We start from the raw sequence: 20,273 nt of genomic DNA on the forward strand, positions 1-20,273 counted from the left end.
TTCAATCATGTCTTGGATAATGTGTTTGAGTTTGAAGCAGGTTTCTGTATCATGCCCCTTCCCTTGATGGTACTGACAGTAGGCATTGGGGTTACAGAAGCGGGATTTCTTAGCATCGGCCGGATCCGGGGTGGGTCCGATCGGTTGTAACTTCCCCTGGTCCATGAGCCTCTTCAGAGCACTTGCATAAGTTGACCCAATATTAGTGAACACTCTCTGGGGCGCTCAGCTCTTTTAGCAGATGGTTCAACGAGGTTGATCTCATCGATATTGTTTGTTTGGCCGTAAGGGAGAGATCCAGTTGATGTGGATCCGTGGTAGCCTCTGCCAGTGGTCTTGGCTAAGACACCCTTCCGGAGGTCATCTTCAATACGCGTCCCCAGAATTTGCAGGTCTGGGAAGGTCTTAATATTTTGATACCTTAGTAAGTTGGCATACACTGGGCGGAGATTGTTGACGAACTTTTCCACCAAAGTTGATTCACTCGGCTTGCTGACCAATTGAGTACTCACTCTCCTCCAACGGGTTAAGAACTCGGTGAACCCTTCTTTATCGTTCTGGGTTAGAACTTCGAGAGTACGGGTATTGGCTTGGATTTCAACATTGTCAGCATATTGTTTGGCAAATTCAACTGCGACCTCATTCCAAGTAGTAAGGTTTTTCGGATCAAGGGAGTAGTACCATTGGCGAGGGATCGGTTACAAGGAGGATGGGAAGATCCGGGTAAAAAGTTCCTGTTTGACCCCTTTAATGTCCATGTAGTCTTTGAAAGCACGGATATGATTGAGCGGGTCCTCCACTCCATTGAACTTAGGCACATCGGTTAGGGTAAAGTTGTCAGGTAATTGATCCCCAACAGGTTCGAACCTTCGGTTGTTCTCAAGATGGATATTGTTGCCCCGGGCTAGGAGCTGTTCTTCCAAGAGCTTTAGCCTCTTCTCAGTTTCAGTCAGAGGTGGAGTATTATGTTCTCCAGTTTCCTTGTTCTCCAGGGCATCGATACAGGTCTCCACGAGATCCAGGGTGACCTTAAGAGCGGTAAGCAGGCTGGCTAGCTGATCAGTCGTGACATCTCTGTTGTTATCATTGTTGTTGTGGTTGACAGACGAAGTTGAAGACGGGGCCATGGCTCTGAGGCAGAAAAACGGCTCACATTACAACTCAATCCGACACGGTTCCAAGACTGAACGCAGACAGTACAAAAGGCGAGACAAAGATCAGACTCAACAAGACGAGGGTTACCGTGTGTGGCTCCTCGGTGCTGACTCGATTTATGACGTGACGGTGTTTGACCGAACCTTTGACACGAGTCCAACATAACGGCGTGACGCCATTGGATGGGTCTCGTGGTGAGACGACTCATAAGTAAAGACCCATAAGTACGTTTGCTTTGACTCGACAGACACGAGGCGGAATTGGAATAGTGGACTGAAGTTTTCGAAAATAGAAATTTTCAAAAAGATTCATTTGTCGCTTTAATGGAGGCTTCCGAAGATAGAGATCTCTGTAAGTCGGTCAGTTGAAAGGGTTGTCTTAAGTTTATTTGCAAAAGACGGTTTGAGTTTGAATCGGCTCGGAAAACAATGCATTGTTTCCCAAGACGGTTTTGAAATTCAAAATAGTATGTTTTGAAAATCGGGTTTGAAATGTTTGAAAAGGTCTCAGGGACGGTGCATGGTCCTCGGGATCCCGAAAGTGTCTCGAGAAAAGGGTGTGTGCTTTTCTCGGGTTTTAAAAGAGACATTGTCGGCGCGAAACGGGTTAAAATCCGTGTCTAGACGCGGCGATTATAACGGCGTAAAAAGGTGATTTGAAATGGTTGTAAAAAACCGAGTTTGAAAATCGTCATTACGACGGCCTAGAAAGGCATGTTGAAATGGTTATAAAAACCGGGTTTAAAAATCGTCATTACGACGGCCTAGAAAGGCGTGTTGAAATGGTTATAAAAACCAGGTTTGAAAATCGTCATTACGACGGCCTAGAAAGGCGTGCAACGGTCGGCGAAAGACCGAGGTTTGAAACGGCTATTATAACGGCAAAAAAAGGTGATTTTGAAAGTTTTGAAAATGACACGGAAGGACTTATGATCAATTAGCACATAAGCACTCACAGTTCATTATATTATGCATTATGCTGACACGGGTTTTGGCTTAAAAGGGTGGGTTACACACCAAGCAATCAAACCCCGATTTGCGAGAGGGATACCAATCCGAACAAAATGTGTAAGGAGGGTGCCCTAGCCTTGTGCTCGAAAGTGATGAAAGCTCTTTGACGAAACAGAAATGTGTAACGTCAAGGGTATGCTTGACTCAACCGGGATTCGAAACGCGGGGATGAGAAAACTCACGCCGAAGAGACGAGCCAATTGGCCGAAAAGGGTTAGGTTGTGGGCCCGGACAAGGAACCCGACCGTGACCGTAATATCAATTAATGCATTCCAACCAAGACCTCGTTCGAGTCTCACCATCTAGGGATCACAAAGACATAAGTGTCCTAGTTTTCCCCAGCGGAGTCGCCAATCTGTGGACATGGGCCACGTCCCGGTCCGTGGATTTGGGGGTCCACCTACCGGTCCAAAGTCACGGGCCACCTGCACGCCAGGCCAATCTGTGGACATGCAGTCGTCTTTTGAAAGCCATGCTCGGCGGCGTAAAAATGCTTTCGACCGGATCATTTTAGATCGGTCGGTTTTGTCTCGATAAGGGTCTCGAAACGATTAGAGATGTTCGGAGTCGCCACCATGCATTTGTGGGATGCTTGGAACCCGTTTTAATTCCCCTTTATACCTCGGTCAAATCGAAGCACAAAGCAGCGTTTGACATAGGTACTAAAGATAAGGAAATCGTCCCTCTTTAGCATCCTATCTCTAGAATGACTCTCGTACGCCCTGGATAAGGTCGTCCACTATCCAAAGTTTCTGAGTAAGAGGTGAAGGTATGTATTGGGAAGCCCTTTAATCAGACACCCAATCCCGCCCGCGTAGCCGCCATCGATCGATCTTGGTTGGTTGAATGCAAAAGTTCATAAAACGGTTTAAATGCATGAATGCGCATCCAATAATTTAAACCTAACATGTGAGAGCTTTCTAAGTCGGTTGATTTAATCCAAGTATCAAGTATAAGATGTCAAGTTGAATTAATGATTGATTTGCATGCGAGACGGAAATTAAACATCCATTTACCGTATTAGGTTTATGGTGCATAACATGATCCATTTGTCTTAGTAAGGCATTTTGCAAATGTAGTTTTGAATGAACCGATAGTCATCTGATCCGTCCTATATCCGAGTTAACCGGAGTCGGGATCGTCCTAGACTCATGCTGGAAAAGGGAACAGGTCCTGTACCAGACGGCTACATGAGGCGCGAGCCAGCCGGCGGTATAAGGGGCCTCTTCCTGGTTTTGAAAATGAGAAATGGAGGGCCTGTTTAGGCGCGGGATAGCCCACGGTTTATGTGCCGTGTTCTGAATTTTTAGAAAACGTTATAAAACGTGTTAAAAATGGGTATTTGAACCCGGTTTGATTTGAAGGGGTCGTTTAGACCGCATTTGTTGATTTGAAGAACTAGACTCGAATAATCATCATTATTTTGATAATATTCTGTGTCGGGTTCGATTTGACAAACTTGACATGAATAGTTTTGAAAATAATTATGGACTAATTGTTTTAAGTCCATTTGAATGTAATTAGTCGATACTCATCATCGTACCCGGGTTAAAATCCGGCATGGTATGTAGAACCAAGGATGACTTTGTGTTGGGGACTAATATGTTTGTTTTTAGAAATGTAAAGAAATGAAATAAAAGGTTTTAAAATACCTTTTGAATGTCATTAACCAAATATTATCACCGAAACACGGATTTAACCGTCATGGTTTGAGGAACCAAGGGTGAAAAATGTTTTATGGTTAAAATAAATATCATGAAATAAAAAGGGTTTGAAAATATTTGAAATGGTGAAAACCGATTACAAATATGAAAATGGATTAAAGGGAAATGACGAGAACAAACACGGTTGATCTCTGACCTGGACACCCCATTTAGGCGCGGGCTAGCCGGCGAACCAAGGGGCTTCTGTCTCAGGCCAAAAATCAGTTTTGGCTCGTTTATTCCATGTTTTGGTTCATGTTATGCACGTTTTAGCATGTTATAGTCATGAAACAAATGAAAACATAATAAAAGAGGATTTTTATACCCTCATACTTACATGTTTGGTTATGGCGAGTGACCGACGTAAGTGCAACAACTCGTTTGATCGGAAAAAACTAGGTTTAAAACCGTTTTGGTAAGTAAAAAAGTGTTTTAAGTTTAGTGACGATGTAGTGGTCGAAGTGGTCGGTCAAGTTATTTAATGCACGATGACGGTACCAAACAATGTGTAAGGTTTGTATTTACGATCGGTAGGTCATAAATACGCGTCGGATTGTGACTTAAGAAGTCGAGTCGAGAATTTTAAGGGAGAAAAGAGGGGCGGACACTCGCGTAAGTCTCAAATGGGGGGAATTTGAGGGGTATTTATAGGGAAATGAGGTTGTGTGAGTTTTGAGCGACGTGGCCACTTGGGCTGCTCAAAGAGGCGCGAGCCACGTCGCGGTTGTTCGAGTTGTCTTGTCACTTTCACAACAAACGCAATCATGATTTGTTCTATCCTAGGTTTTGTAGTCACATGTTTGGTACTTGATCAACATGAATCCGGGAAAACTTAAGGTAGAAGATTTGAAATGTTTTGTTTTTGGTGGTTGACTCGGTTTGACTCGTTGTTGGAGTCGGGATTTGAATTTTTGAGTCGGTTTTTGGTCCGGTGTCGGTTTTGATCGAGTTAGTGTCATTGCGACCCCGTCGTCGTGCATTAAACACTCCAGGTATTTTTGAAATGTTTTGAAATATTTTATTTTCGAAATCGTTTTAAGTTTTCCGACGTAAAGTTGTACACAAACTGTCGATCAAACGCCGCGATTCCAAAACATGTTGTAGTCCGATAATCATCGGGTGTTTGTTGGAGTCTCAGCAGATACTGGGTATCTACAGCACGTGTTCACCTGTTGGCGAGATAAAAAGAATGCCCACTCCATATCCCATTTAGTTCGATGCTCCATCGAAATACAAATCCCATACGTCATTCTCAACGTCTACCATGTCTTCGTCGGGAAATGACCAAGTGTCAATGACTTCTGTTTCTTCGATTGGATTGTCGGCGAGGAAATCGGCAACCGCCCTTCCCTTGATCACTTTCAAAGGTACATATTTGAGATCGAACTCTGATAACATGAGGATCCATCTCGACATTCTTCCATTTAGCACCGGTTTTTCAAACAAGTACTTGATCGGATCCATTTTGAAGCAGACACTCACATTGTAGCTAAGCATGTAATATCTTAATTTCTTCGTTGCCCAGACTAGGGCCAAACACGTCTTTTCAAGAGGTGTATACATTACTTCATAGTCTAAGAACTTTTTGCTGATATAGTAAATAGCTTTTTCTTCTTTGTCAACTGTTTGGGCTAACATAGCCCCCATTGTTGTATCCATAACAGTTAGATACAGTGATAACGGTAGCCCGGATACTGGTGGGCTTAAAACTGGTCGAGAAGACAACACTTCCTTTATTTTATCTAACGTGGCCTGACACTAGTCATCCCATATAACATGTTCTCTGACCTTTTGTTTCTTAAAGATCGGCTCACAAATCATCGTCAACTTCGCGGCGAAACGGCTTATGTATTGAACTGTTCCCAGGAAACCTCGAATTTCTTTCTCGGTCTCGGGATGGGGCATTTCCATAATAGCTTTTATCTTTGATGGGTCTACTTCGATGCCACAGTGGCTAACGATATGAACCAACAGTTTGCCAGAGGTGACCCCGAAAGCACACTTCTGCGGATTCAGTCTCATGTTGTAGTTTCACAATCTTCCAAAGAATTTTCGTAGTGCCCCAAGATGGCCACTATGTTCCTTTGACTTGACTATCATGTCATCGATATAAACTTCAACTTCCTTGTTCATCATATCATGTAGCAACGTCGTTTCTGTTCTCTGGTATGTCGCCCCGACATTTATCAAACCGAAAGGCATTACTGTATAACAATAGGTTCCCCATTGTGACGTAAATGTTGTCTTATTCATGTCTTCCTCGGCCATCTTAATCTAATTGTAACCGGCATATCCATCCATGAAAGATAGTAATGCATGATTTGCTATGTTGTCAACCAAGATATCGATGTGAGGTAATGGAAAGTCATCTTTCGGACTAGCTTTGTTCAGATCTCGAAAGTCCACGCACACACGAACCTTACAATCTTTTTTTGGTATTGGCACTACATTGGCGACCCAATCCGAATATTCTGACACTTTGATGAACCCGGCTTTGAGCTGTTTATCGATTTCTTCCTTAACCTTTAAACACCACTCCGAACGTATTCTGCGTAGCTTCTACTTTACTGATTTGAACCCTGGTTTGATCGGGATCCTGTGCTTTGCAATTTCCCTATCAATTCCCGGCATATATTTGTAAGACCATGCGCAAACATCATTGAACTCACCCAGAAGGTTAACTAACCCTTGTCTCTATACGGGATCTAAGGTAGTTCACATCTTATTTGAAACTACGCGAAATGCGCTAACATTTGAGCCAACTGATCAGAGGTCGGTGGTGAGACAACAGAGGTACTCGGGACAGGCCCGGAGGTACCGGAATTAGAAAGAGGTGCATTGAAAGGAAGGAATCGAGGGGGGTGGCTTCGACACCTGACTCCTTAAACTTAAACTTAGGACCCTTATCAGACTCGGGCTCAGACTCAGACTCAGACTCAGACTCAGAACCATCATCCAGCTTGAACATTTCTCCTTCTCCCGTAGTCAACTTGAAGAGGAGTCCTCTATTGTCGGCCCATTTAACAGTTTTCCGCCATCCAGAGATAGTCCTCTTAGGATATACACCAATGATGAGGGTAGATGGATCGAACCTGTCACTTCAAAGGATCATGTTAACCAAATCTTCGCTCGGTGTTACTCTCTTTCTTTCTTCTCCGAAGAGGAGACCCAATGCCCTCCCATCTTCGATAGGGGTTAAATCGTTCTTTTCTGGTATTACAGCTAGTATGTCTTCGGGGATGTAGTAACAGTCTTGGAATATTTCAATTCCAATAACCATCCTTTTATTCTTCCAGTCATAAATAGGTTCGGGAAAGTCCAAACATGGTTTATCTTCTCCGGCCTTCACGAAATACCCATTTAGCGTTAATAGGTATGGCTCCATTTCGATTTCTCGGTCTTCGATCGAGTTCTTCTTCTTTATCAAAAGATCTTTTTAAACGGGCTCATATCCAAGCCCAAATGTTGTTCCTTTTGGGACTGCTGGGTTTAGCACAAACGTGTCCTCCCTTCGGGGGTACATAGAAAAAACGAAGTACGTTCCCATCTTGAGAATTATCTAACAAACGCGACTTCCCGTGTATAGATCCATGTTTCCTAACTTGGGGTTAGGTTCGATCATGCTTATGACTTCAAAACCACAAGTATCATTAACGGTTTCGAGATTTACCTCGGAGGTGGCGTCCCCTCCGGCCACCACGATGGGTGTGGCATCAATGGTGATGGTTCCATCTTTGAAAGGGATCTTGATCTTTCGGTGTAGGGTGGAGGACACGGCCCTTATTGCATGGATCCACTGCCTTCCCAATAACAGATCGAATGATGAGGCTACATCGATAATTTTGAAACCCACCTTCCTTTCGATGGATCCTGTTTGAATTACCAAGTCGATGATTCCGGATACCCGACAGATCGTCCCGCTAAATGCTCGAACCGTTTGGGTAGTTGGAGTGAAATCTTTCTTGTCCAGGCCCAACACGTGGGAAGTTCTTAATGGTAGGACATTGACAGCTGACCCGTCGTCAACAAGGGTCACTGGGATGTGTTTTTGGAGGCACACCACCGTAATATACATGGCCAAACAGTGCTTTGGCCCAAATGGAGGTAAGTCTTCATCTGAAAAGGTCATGGCATTAGTGAGCCATGGTTGACTTTGGGCGACATAGGTGACCATATCATCTGGAGTAGTACTTGGGGATACGGTTATGTTCATTAGTGCTTGCAGCAAGGCTTGACGGTGTTCAAATGAGCTTAAGATTAGTTGCCAAATGCAGACATCGGCCTTAGTCTTTTGGAGCTGCTTAATGAGGGAAGCCTCTGAGGTTGACCCTTTATTAAGTGCCTCGACTAAAGTAGGTTCTTTTGAGGGTCCTTTATCTGGAACATCCTTGAAAATAGAGGTATGGCTTGCCTTTCTCAACTCGATAAGGGCGCCCGAATCGAGTCAAATGATTTGACTCGAGGACATGCTTCCTTAGTTTCAAGATTTCATCTTGGGTTCGTGGGACAATCGCTCCTTTGGTAACGTAGATGTCATCTTCATTATTGTCCCAAATTCCATGGATTTCATTCCCGCTCCGGAGAATGTCTGGTGTGCAGTCGATACCGAAATCCCCAAATCGAACTTCGTACTTCGGGCTTGGAAGGTACTCTGGGTAACCCACAAGTACTTTTCCTACAAAGAGATTTTTGGGCCGATGGTGGTCCTGGGTCGGCGGATCATAGCGGTTATTTTTCGAGAATTTCAGTCGACTTTGAATGAGCTCGATTCGTTCCTCGAGTTCAGATATTTCCGATGTGGCAGTTACAGATTTTTCCCACTTATCTTTTCTGCAATAGCATTCAATCGAGCTATCATCAACTCCACAGTTTCACGCAACTTAGTGACGGCGGCATCCATTGCTTTCCTTCGGGTTTGAGGTGGCCTTTATACAAGAAAAACCCCGAACCAATCAATACTCGAATCAAAATCCCCTGCACCAAAAAAGGCTCGACTCACAGACTTGACCTTTGACTTAAACTTGACTCAAAGACAGAACTAGGCCCAAGAAATGAGCTAAGTGGCTCACTTGTAAAGGGGTCACATGGGAGAGGGGTCTACTCCTAACAAGGGCTAAGACTCAACTCAAACAACTTCTTGACTTAGACTTGACATCGACTTGGTTTGACTAACCCGTGATTGAACCAAACATGGTTCATGGGCTCGTGGAAAATGCCCTAGGTGGTCTAGAATGGACTTTTGGTGCTTTGACTTTGACCAAATGGTCGACACTCTTGACTTGGGCTCAAGAGGTGACTTGGGTGACCCACTAGGATCGTGTACTTGACACGGTTCACTTGAACCCACGACGTAGTTTGACTTGACTCGAAACATATTCTATGCTCGGGAGTGGTGGCAAATCATTTCGGAATTGATTTGAAAATGGATGATTTGAAAAATGAGATTTCAAATAGGCAGCATGCCGGCTATAAAAAGCTCAGTTTGGTCAAAAACCTACCTCTATTTTGGCAGCATTCCGAGTTTGAAAACATGCTTGATTAAAAGACGGGTTTTTGAAGAAACCAGTTTTAACAAAAACAGTTGAAATTTTCGAAAAACATGGAGGATGATCACGTAGCACATAAGCATTCGCATATTAATCGTGCATGAACCTAGACTCTTCTAAGTCTCTGTCGGTCCTCTAATTGGGTCTATGCCAATGATCCACCTTATCAAAGAAAGTCAAGCCTCCCATAAGCATAAGTGTGCAATATGGTGAGAGCAAGTACTTAGAGATCTCGGCGGTACCATTTTGATATTTAAATCGGCATAGTGGACGTCACCTCCTAACTATTGAAATCGACCCGATGGGTGAGGTGATCCTCCTAAAGTCTCAAATGGGTAATGCATGTATGCAAAACGAATCATAGGGTTAGTCCTATTAGCCATCATTTTCCATTTCAAGTTATAACTCCCCAGCGGAGTCGCCAAAATGTGGATGTGGGGATTTGAATGTAATCCACGGGGTTGAAAATTGTTTGGAGTCGCCACCAAATTTAAGGAAATTTGGGAACCATTTTTGAAAAGAGATTTGAGTTCGTTGTTGAAAGTACATGATGGGAAGTTCGTTAATAAAAACACCCACCCCCGCCCGTTCCAATAACGGCATGTACTTGGGACTTTAATGGCTAATTGGTTAAGACTACGATTGTTATATAAAAGTGCAAAACACCATTTTGACCCTAACATGTGAGCTTGGTTTCTAAACGTTTAATGCACCTAATCTACTTTGTCCAAGTGATTTAGCATGTGAGATTGATTTGAACTATACTAACAAGCATTCACGACATGGCTTTGAGGGGAGTGGGGGAGCCGTTGGGGAGCTAGCTATTACAATCCAGACGATTCTCGTCGACTCGATTTGCAAACAATTGAATTAACGATACAACTCGATCTAAATACAATTGCTAAACATGACACTTGACGCACGAAACAAATTGGCCTACTTAGGCCTCGAAATTTGTGCCATATGATGAGGCCACGGCTCACATGGACTTCGTCCTTAGCCTCATCATCGTTTTGCCACTCACATCGATTTAATTGATTAAATACTTCAATTTAACCAACTAAAACAAAGGTTTTTTTAAAATCATTTTGACTCAAAATAAAGGACTAACTTGACCCATATTTTAACGTAAAAATTACATTACTTGAAATTAATTACAATAATTACAACGATTGAATTATAATAACGATTGAAATAAAACCGCAATAATTAAGCAAACGGGAACAAAGTTGAACCAAAGTGGCACGAAGGCCGAGACAACTCATAGCCAAGCACACGGCCAAAACGAGTGGTCAACGTTAACTATTCTAGTCATCGAGTGTCATGAATCGGATGCTAAGCATGCGCAATTCAACTAGCGAGAAATCGTCATAAGAAGCGATGAATTCATTAAATTCTTTAAAGAAGTTCATTTAAATCGTCCTATGTCCGGTTTTGTATGACCTATGAATGTCTGATTCAATTGACATGCTTTCTACATATTAATTTGGCCAAGTATGATTTAACAAAGATAAACGACACAAATAACATTCAAGCGTCATAAATAAATCAAAACGAACATGTGAATTAATCTAATTACTTCGTAATTAAAACTCAGAAAAAGCAAATCATGTGAGAACGAGTTAAACTAACTAAAATTTCATTGTAATCAATTTAAAACATGTTATCGTCATACCATTAACAAATTGTTTCGTTTTATAAACTAAACATGCAATTATTCTAATACACATGTTATCGTCATAAAATGAAAACAAACATATGATTAACATACTATTATTCTAACAGTAATTAAACCATCATTAACATCATAATTATGAAACATTAACTAATAAAATAATAATTAACGAACGATGCAAAAAACCAAATAAAAAGACCATAAGGTCGTGACAAACACGAGAAAGAGAGGAGAAAAGAGACGGAATTTTGCGCACCCTCATCTTACATGTAAACTTGGACACCACTCGGAATCCAGTATGCAAGTATTTATTAGAAGGTGCATCTTCGACGATTGTAAAACGAAAATCGAAACAATTTAACAAAATCAATTTCGAAAACAAAACAATTTTCTCGCGTAAAAAGGCACTTCGTGCAGCGATTTTTAAACGAAGATTGTGACTTCGTTTCTTACTCAAATTTAAATCCGAAAGATGTTCTAGAATCCTTAGACTCCAAATATTCAAGCTTGGGTAAAAAACAGATGTAAAACGGTCAAAAAATGACTGAAAACGAACAAGAATAGGTGCTGTCCAGAAGGCGAGAGAACACGAACAAGGGAACAAATCAATTCTCTAATGTTCGTCTAATCTCTTGTGTGAACTTTGTTCTTTGTTTATGGGTATGAGAGGTTTTTAGGGTTTCTTTCTTACGTGGGATTGGTGGTGGTTTGCTAGGGTTTCGAATGCTCTCAAAACCGTGTTGTTTCGTCCCTTTTTTCAGTGTTCATGTGTGTTTATATAGGAAAATGGAATCGGGGTGCTAGGGTTCGGTAATTTGCAGCTTAGGGTCCAAAAACATTGCTTGAGGAAGGGGTAGGAGGGTTTGGTCGAAATATGGCGTATGGAAGGATAATCTTTCGGTTTTGGAAAGGATAAACAAAGGGATTGTGTTTCGGTTTTGGAGAGATTTCGTGAGCTGTTGGGATTTGGGAAATACCTTCTCTTACTTGGGGAATAAGTAAGAGAAAAGGAGGAAGGGAGTTGTCTTGGATGGGGCTCGAAAAGGGACTCGGGAAGCCTCTGTTTTGGCGCGGCAAAACAAAGCACGGGCTGGGTTTTTGGGTGCGGGTGCGGATTTGGGCATGGGTTTAGGTTAGGATAGGTGTTGGGTTGGTGGGCTAGGTGGTGGGTGGATGGCTAGGATAGTTGGGTTGGGTTGGGTGGTGTTATGGGGTTGCGGGTTGGGCTTAAAAAAAACAGGGGAAGGGTATGGTTGGTTGTCGGGTTTGGGGAAGAAAAAGGAAGGGGATGGGTGGTGGTATGGGGGTTCGAAAACGGGACCAATGGGATGGGTTTGCACCAAAGCTACACCTCGAAACTCGTGCTCAAAATCGTTCAAAAATCGAGCTTAAAACCGTCCTAAAAGCCTTGTTTAAAACCGCTTAAAAATCTAATTTTTCAAATTAAATAAACGATAAAAAACACGAAACCGCCACATATTTCATTTCAAATAAATTCAAAATAAAAACTTTGAACAATAATTTATTTTTCAAATAAATTATAAAAGCTTTAAATTTTAAATAAACTTGAAAATATGAAAACCGATGAAATAAATTTCATTTATTTCGAAATAATTTAAATTTCTTTTAAATTATAAAACCATCAAATAACGCTTGTCCCGCATCACAAAACGAAATCCGCTAACGAGCGATGTAAGTAAACATGTGTCCTATCATCATCGGGTGTTTTGTCGGGATTTCTGCAAATTCCAATATCGATGGATACGGGTATCTACAATGTGGTTTGTTTTGATGTGTTCGTAAGGTTTTTTTTTATTACTTTCTAATGTGACAAGTTCTAATACATTTTCTTACTTATGTAGGTAATTCATCATCAACGCCTTCATCTCAAAATGATAATATACCAGCACTGAGTGTATCATTCGAAACTCAAACCAGAAAGTGGACTTCTTCGACATGGCAACACTATAACGTATTTGAAGAAAGCTTATTTCCCGATGGGATAGCACGAGCAATTTGTAAGTATTGCGATGGTGGACCAACTCTAGCAAATTCCGCTAATGGCGCCTCTCATTTTAAACGACATACTGAAACTTGTCCTAAACGTCCAATTTTAGGCGTTACTCATTTAACGAGTGATGGCAGCTTCATTAAGAAGCTGGACCCTTTGGTTTATAAAGAAATAATGGCAGTTGCAATAATACGACATGCTTTTTCTTTTTCATATGCGGAATATAATAGGAATAGTGGGCTGCATGAGGGTTTAAATGAGAGTTACAAACCAATTTCTAGAAATACTTTAAGAAACTGCTGCATGAAAATTCAAAAAAGGGAAAAACAGATTCTTAAAGAGAGCATGAGTAACTTACCTGGAAAAATTTGTTTAACAACTAATATATGGACTACATTTGTTGGCATAGGTTATATTTCTCTTACGACTCATTACATTGACTCTGAATGGAATTTCCATTCTAAAATTTTAAATTTTTGCCATTTGGAACCACCTCATGATGCTCCTTCTTTACATGAATCAATCTACACTAAACTAAAAGAGTGGGATATTCAAAGGAAAATATTCATTATTACACTAGATAACGCTAGATGTAATGATAATATGCAAGACTTATTGATGAATAGCCTCTCTTTGCATTCTCCCATTCCTTGTGATGGTGAATATTTTCATGTGCGTTGTGCTCCTCATATCCTCAATTTGATCGTGCAAGATGGTTTAAAGGTGATTTATAGTGGGGTGCGTAAACTTAGAATGGTGGTAGGACATATTGTTGGTTCCGAGAGAAGACTTTTAAAATTTAAGGGCAGCGCATTAGCTCTTGGCGTTGACACATCAAAAAAGCTTTGTTTGGATTGTGTTACTAGATGGAATTCCACGTACAATATGCTTGAAAGGGCAATTCCATACCGCAATGTTTTTCTACTATGTGAGGACCTGAGATGCAAAAGTTTGATCCCCACTTTCCCGAGCCCCCTCAGAGGCAGAATGGATTAGAATAGTGAAAATTGTTGAACTTCTGAAACCTTTTGATCACATTACAACTCTTATTTCCGGAAAGAAATATCCTACTGCTAACTTGTACTTGAAAAGTGTACGGAAAATCCAGTATTTGTTGACGAGGTATGAAAATTGTAATGATAGTTATTTGAAAGACATGGCTGACAGAATGAGGATCAAGTTTGATAAATATTGGGAAAATTATAGCTTGATCCTTTCATTTGCGGCCATATTAGACCCTCGATACAAGCTACCTTTCATAAAATATTATTTCCATGAGTTGGACCCTCAAAGTGCAGAATTGAAGACTAAGGTTGTTAAGGATAAGTTTTGCAAGCTATACGAGGAGTATGTAAAAAATAGTCCTCACAGACTGAAGGAAACAAGTGTTCAGATATACAAGACGAATTACCAGTAAGTATATTATTTTCATAACCTACTGTTTTTATATTCTTTGATGATGTTTACTGGTCGAAACTGAATTTCAGTTTATCTTGATAGTGGTCTGATATGAGAGTTTAATTGTGTTTGAACTTTGAAGGGATTTGCAAATTTCGACGGGGGTGGTGTAATTGGAGGTTTATCATCTTTGGATACATATTTGGATGATGCGAGGTTGGATCATACCTTAAATAGTGATGTTCTCAAGTGGAGGAAGCAAAATGAGTCAAAATACCTTGTAGTGGCCGAGATGGCTAGAGACATATTAACTATCCCAATCACCACAGTTGCATCTGAGTCCGCATTTAGGATGGAAAGTAGGGCCTTGTGTGGACATGGGCCACCCACACGCCAGGGCAATCTATGGACATGCGCCAGTCTGAAAGCCACGCTCGGTGGCGTCATAGATGTTTTCGACCAAATCGCTTTAGATCGGTTAGTTTCATCTCGGTGAGGGTCTCGAAACGATGCAGAGATGTTCGGAGTCGCCACCAAGCAATTATGGGATGCCTGGAAACCGTTTGAATCCACTTTATACCTAGGTCAACCAAGGCAAAAAGCGGTTCTTGACATAGGTACTAAAGATAAGGAATCATCCCTCTTTAGCATCATATCGCTAGAATGACTCTCGTTCGCCTTGGATAAGGTCGTTCACTATCCAAAGTTTCTGAGTAACTGGTGAGGGTACATATCGGGAAGCCCTTTAATCGGACACCCAATCCCGCCCGCGGTAGCGGCCTCTATGGATCGATCATGGTTGGTTAAATACAAAAGTTGAAAAAACGGGTAAATGTATGAATGCGCATCCACAAATTTAAACCTAACATGAGAATTTGCTATGTCGTTTTTTTATCCAAGTATCAATTAATTGATGTCAAGTTGGATTTAGTGTTGATTTGCATGTAAGACGGAAATTAAACATCCATTTACCGAGTTAGGTTTATGGTGCATATTGTAATCCATTTGTCTTAGAAAAGTGTTTTGTAAAATGGGAACTCATCAATCTGATCCGTCCTGGACGAGTGCTGGAAAAGAAATAGGAACAACATCAGGCAGCCTATTGAGGCGCGAGCCATAGGGTGATGCAAGGGAGCCTTTCCAGGTTTGAAATCTAGAAATCAGAAGGCCTGTTTAAGGCGCGAGTAAGGCGACGACCTAAAGGATGTCTCCTGGTTGTGTAAAATGCTTATGAAATTGTTTATAAATTTTTTTTAATAAAAGGGTGTTAAAACCCGTTTTGTTGAAAAGCTCGTTAAGACCGCTTTTCTGCTAATATGTGGAACGGGACTCGGAATAATTATCATTATGTTGATATTATTCGATGTCGGGTTCGGTTTTGCAAGCTTGACATGAATAGTTTTGGAAGAAATGATGCAAAAATGTTTGATATGAACTAATTGTATTAAGTTCATTGCTTTGTAATTAAAGTGTAAAAAGATGCTTGATATGAACTAATTATATTAAGTTCATTGCTTTGTAATTAGCCAAAGTTCATCCTCGTACTCGGACTAAACCGACATGGTATGTAGAACCAAGAATGATTATGCATGTATGACTAATATGGTTTTGCAAATGTAAACAAATGAATAAAAGGCTTTAAAGTACCCTTTAAAATGTAATTAACCAAATTTTATCACCAAAACACGGATTAAGCCGTCATGATATAAAGAACCAAGGGTGAATATAGTTTATGGTTAAAAATTCTTGTTGTGAAGATGGTTTGAAATATTTGAAATGGTAAAAATAGATTACAAATAATAAATCAAAATGAGGGAAAGATGAACTCAAATACATTTGAGCTCTGACCTGGGGAGCCAGAAGAGGCACGAGCCACCTAGTTGTGACTAGGGGCTTCTGCTTTAGGTCAAAACTCAATTTTGGCTCAAACAATTCGTATTTTGGATCATGTTATGCGTGTTTTAGCATGTTAAAGTCATAAAAACAAATAAAAGAACATGAAAGAAGATAATTAATTGCACCCTCATAATTATATGCTAGGTTGCTTGACGAAAAATCGACAAAGTGTAAAAACTTGTTGAGTCGGAAAACTCGATTTAAAACCGTTTTTGTAAAGTAAGGAGTGTTGTTTTGTGTAGTGATGGTGTAGTTGGTCGAAGTGGTAAGTCAAGTGATTTAATGTACGATGACGGTACCAAACAATATGTATGACTCGTATTCTAAATCGGTAGGTCAAGAATACGTGTCGTTTGTTGACTCGAGAAGTCGAGGTCTAGAATTTTAAGGGAGAAAATAGGGGGCGGACACTCGCGTGCCTTCAAATGGTGGCATTTGAGGGGGTATTTATAGACGATTGTGTGCGTTTTGAGCGACGTGGCCACCTGGGCTACTTGAAGAGGCGCGAGCATGTCCGCGGGTCTTCAAGCTGTCTTGTCACTATCATGCATTTGGATTTATGGTTTGTTCTATCCTAGGTTTTGCATGTCATGATTATTGTACTTGACCATCAAGTATACCGTGTATACTTAGCATGGAAGGTTTGAAATGTTTATTTTTTGTGTTTGACTCGATTTGACCCGTTGTTGGAGTCGGGATTTGAATTGTGAGTTGGTTTTTGGTCCGTGTCGGTTTTGACTTTAATTACTTTCATTGCGAACCCATCGTCGTGCATAAAATACTCCAGGTACTTTTGAAATGTTTTTAAAATGTTTTGTTTTCGAAATCGTTTTGAGTTTTCCGACGTATAGTTATACAAACTGTCGATCAAACGTAGCGATTCCTAAGCATGTTGTAGTCCGATAATCATCGGGTGTTTGTTGGGGATTCAACAGATACTGGGTATATACAGAGCCCCCACTTTGACCGAGGCTTGGATAGGGCGAAAGTTAAAGTACAACCCCCAGGTCAATCGAAGATTACAACCTGGAGACCGATGCGACGTCGAGGCAGCTCGAAAGGATTTGGGCAAAGGACCTGCCGTCGGGAAGGGCGACGTCGAGGCGACTCAGGGATTCGAGTTAAGGACCTGCCGTCGCGAACATTTTAGAGTCTGTCGACTGCCAGTGCGGGTCGTTTAAAGTCCATTAGACTACGTATAAAGGCTCGCTAGCCATATGAATGAGTCATAATTGAGGCATCTTCGGGATTTGTCCTTGAATTGTTTCTTATTTGCGCGTAAAGGCTCGCCAGCCATCAAGGGTCGAGTAATCGACTGCGGGAAATAGCCTGATTTATCGGGCTTATTTCAAGAGGTTGGTGTGTAGAGACTTACTCGTCATTGAAGGTCGAGTAATCGACTGCGGGAAATAGCCGGATTTATCGGGCTTATTTTAAGAGGTTTCTGTTGTAGAGTCTTGCTAGTTGTTGAATGGTGCGTAGAGCCTTGCTAGACGTTGAGGGTCGAGTAATCAACTGCGGGAAATAGCCGGATTGATCGGGCTTATTTCAAGAGGTTGCTTGTTGTTAGTGGACTCCGCGGGGAGGTTTCCATGGGTTCCGCTGGGGGATTTTGTCGTTTATGAGGGATGTTTGTGGTGCCGGAAAGAGGTAGGCTTTTTGTAGTTTGAGCCTGGCTCTTGTGGATGGCGGCCCCTATTATCGTCATTCGTAATTTCGAATTTCGAAGAGAAGTAACGGTTTTTATTGTCGTCGCTCGGAGTTTGTAGAAATAGCGAATGTGAATTTCGCCATTTGCTATTTTGTTTGGAAGATAATGGTTTTTAATTCCGTCATCCTGCGATTTCAAATTTGTGAGAAATAGTGAATTTGAATTTCACTATTTGGTTTTTGTTTGAAAATAACGGTTTTTAATTCTCTCGTTTGAAATTTGTGAAAATAACGAATTTGTGTTTCGTTGTTTTGTTTTCATTTGCGAAGAAAATGACGATTTTTAATTTTGTCGTTTGAAATTTGTGAGAAATAGCGAATTTCAATTTCACTATTTGGTTTTTGTTTGAAAACGACGGTTTTTAATTCCGCTGTTTTCAAATTGTGGGAAATAGCGAGTTGAATTTCGCTATTTACTATTTGCTATTTGCTATTTGTGAAGAAAATGATAGTTTTTAATTCCGTTGTTGAATTGTGAGAGATAGCGAGTTTGAATTTCGCTATTTTGTTGTTTTTTTTGTTTGAAAAATGAAGCTTTTTAATTCTGTTGTTTGAATTTTGCTAAAATAATGAATTTGTGTTTCGCTATTTGTTTGAAAATGACGGTTTTTAATTCCGTCGTCTAAATTTTGTAAAAAAAAACGAATTTGTGTTTCGCTGTTTGTTTGAAAATGATAGTTTTTAATTCCGTCGTTGAGAAAAATAGTGAGTTTCTGTGAAAATGGGCCAAAGCCCAAAATTTCGCTGCAATTGCTGAGATCACGTCAAAGAGGCGCGAGCCTTTGTGCGATATAAGGGGCCTCCCCTTATTTCTCTAAAAGACGCGAGAAGCAGCAGCTCCTCATTCCACTTCGTCGTCCTCACAAAACACACGAAAATCACCAAAATCGCCATTTTTTATCCCGATTTTTCGCTTGTATCTCAAGGTATGTAAATCCTCTTAATTCCATTTGAATTTGTTTGCCTTTTTGTTGATTGAATTAGGGCGAAACCCTAGCCCTTTCAGAATCGATTTGGCCGTTTTTGTTTTGCCCATCTTCGAGTGAAATTGATGCTTGCATTAGGAACCTATTTAGGAGTATAGGGGTGCTTTTAGTTTGCACTTTGCTCCCCGTTCCCGCTCCCTAGGTGCGAAAAACGAGGATGAGACGAGAAACCGTCTCATTTTGCAATGTTGTGGTTGGTTGCTCGAATTGTGTGCCCTCACTAGGTTGCATTGTAGTCGGGGAAGGTCGTCTTTGCTATAATAAACCTTCATTGGGTGCTAGGGGCAAAATTTTGCATTTTGCCTTTATCAAACGAAATATGCGTCTGTTTGGGCTCAAACTGAGCCATTTTGCTTTGAAATTGACCTTAACGGTAGTTTAGGCCATTTTGGGGCGTGATCAAGTCACGTTGCTTTGTTGTGGTCGTAATTTGAATTTTTGACCTGTTTGTGCTCAATTTGGCGTAAAATTACCCTTTTTGAGCCGTGCAAAATGCTTAGTCGTGTTGGGAATTTTGTTCCTTATGTTTTTTTAGACCTTGTGTGGGCCCGAGGGTGGTGGGTTGTTTTTGCATTTTTTGCTGTTGTTTTTACTCGTCTTTTTTTGCTTGAAAAGAAGGGCGAGTCGTTATTTTGTGAGTTTTTGTGTTGGATAGGATTGGGCGGGTTTGCCCTTGCTGTTGTTTGTTTTTGTTTTGTATTTGCAGGTGTTTTTGTTTTCGGGATTTTGTCTGTTTCGTGCCGTCATAATGCCGAATCTTTGGCTGACGTTGTTTTGTTTTGGTTTTAGGTGGGTGTTCGGGGGCTGGCCAGCTGGGTCCGAGGCTGAAGCCTTGGAGGAGGAGAAGAAACGACTGTCGTCGTCCAGTTGTGTTTCTTCCTGGTGGCCTATGATCACGTGTTGATCATAGGTCGTTGTCTGCAGAGAGCTGGACGTCTGATGATTGAGGTTCAACACCAGCGTGTCGCGCCATGTCGCGGCTTTCAATCATCGCTGAATTATGATGATTGGGGGTCAACATCGGGACGATGCACTGTGTAAAAATTTCGGATCGTCATGTCGTCCAAAGTCTGCCAGACGTTTTTTTCTTTTTTGTCGCGCAGTAGGAAAGAGGGGTTATTGTCATGGTAACCACCTCTCCTTCCGCTATTACTCCTTTTCTTTTCATGTTGCTCCCTTTCTT

The 20,273-nt window shown here is 41.2% G+C and overlaps 1 protein-coding gene across 1 annotated transcript; it reads left to right on the top strand.

Annotated features, from left to right (window-relative positions):
• The first annotated feature begins 12,846 nt into the window (after positions 1-12,846).
• On the top strand, positions 12,847-19,994 carry LOC141620181 (zinc finger BED domain-containing protein RICESLEEPER 2-like). Its single transcript, XM_074437116.1, has 5 exons — positions 12,847-12,856; positions 12,952-14,015; positions 14,209-14,487; positions 14,641-14,975; positions 19,880-19,994. The coding sequence occupies exons 1-5, from the start codon at positions 12,847-12,849 to the stop codon at positions 19,992-19,994; spliced, it is 1,803 nt and encodes a 600-aa protein (XP_074293217.1).
• Positions 19,995-20,273: the final 279 nt, after the last annotated feature.

The sequence above is a fragment of the Silene latifolia genome, chromosome X, assembly GCF_048544455.1.
Source record: "Silene latifolia isolate original U9 population chromosome X, ASM4854445v1, whole genome shotgun sequence".
Taxonomy (NCBI): Eukaryota; Viridiplantae; Streptophyta; class Magnoliopsida; order Caryophyllales; family Caryophyllaceae; genus Silene; species Silene latifolia.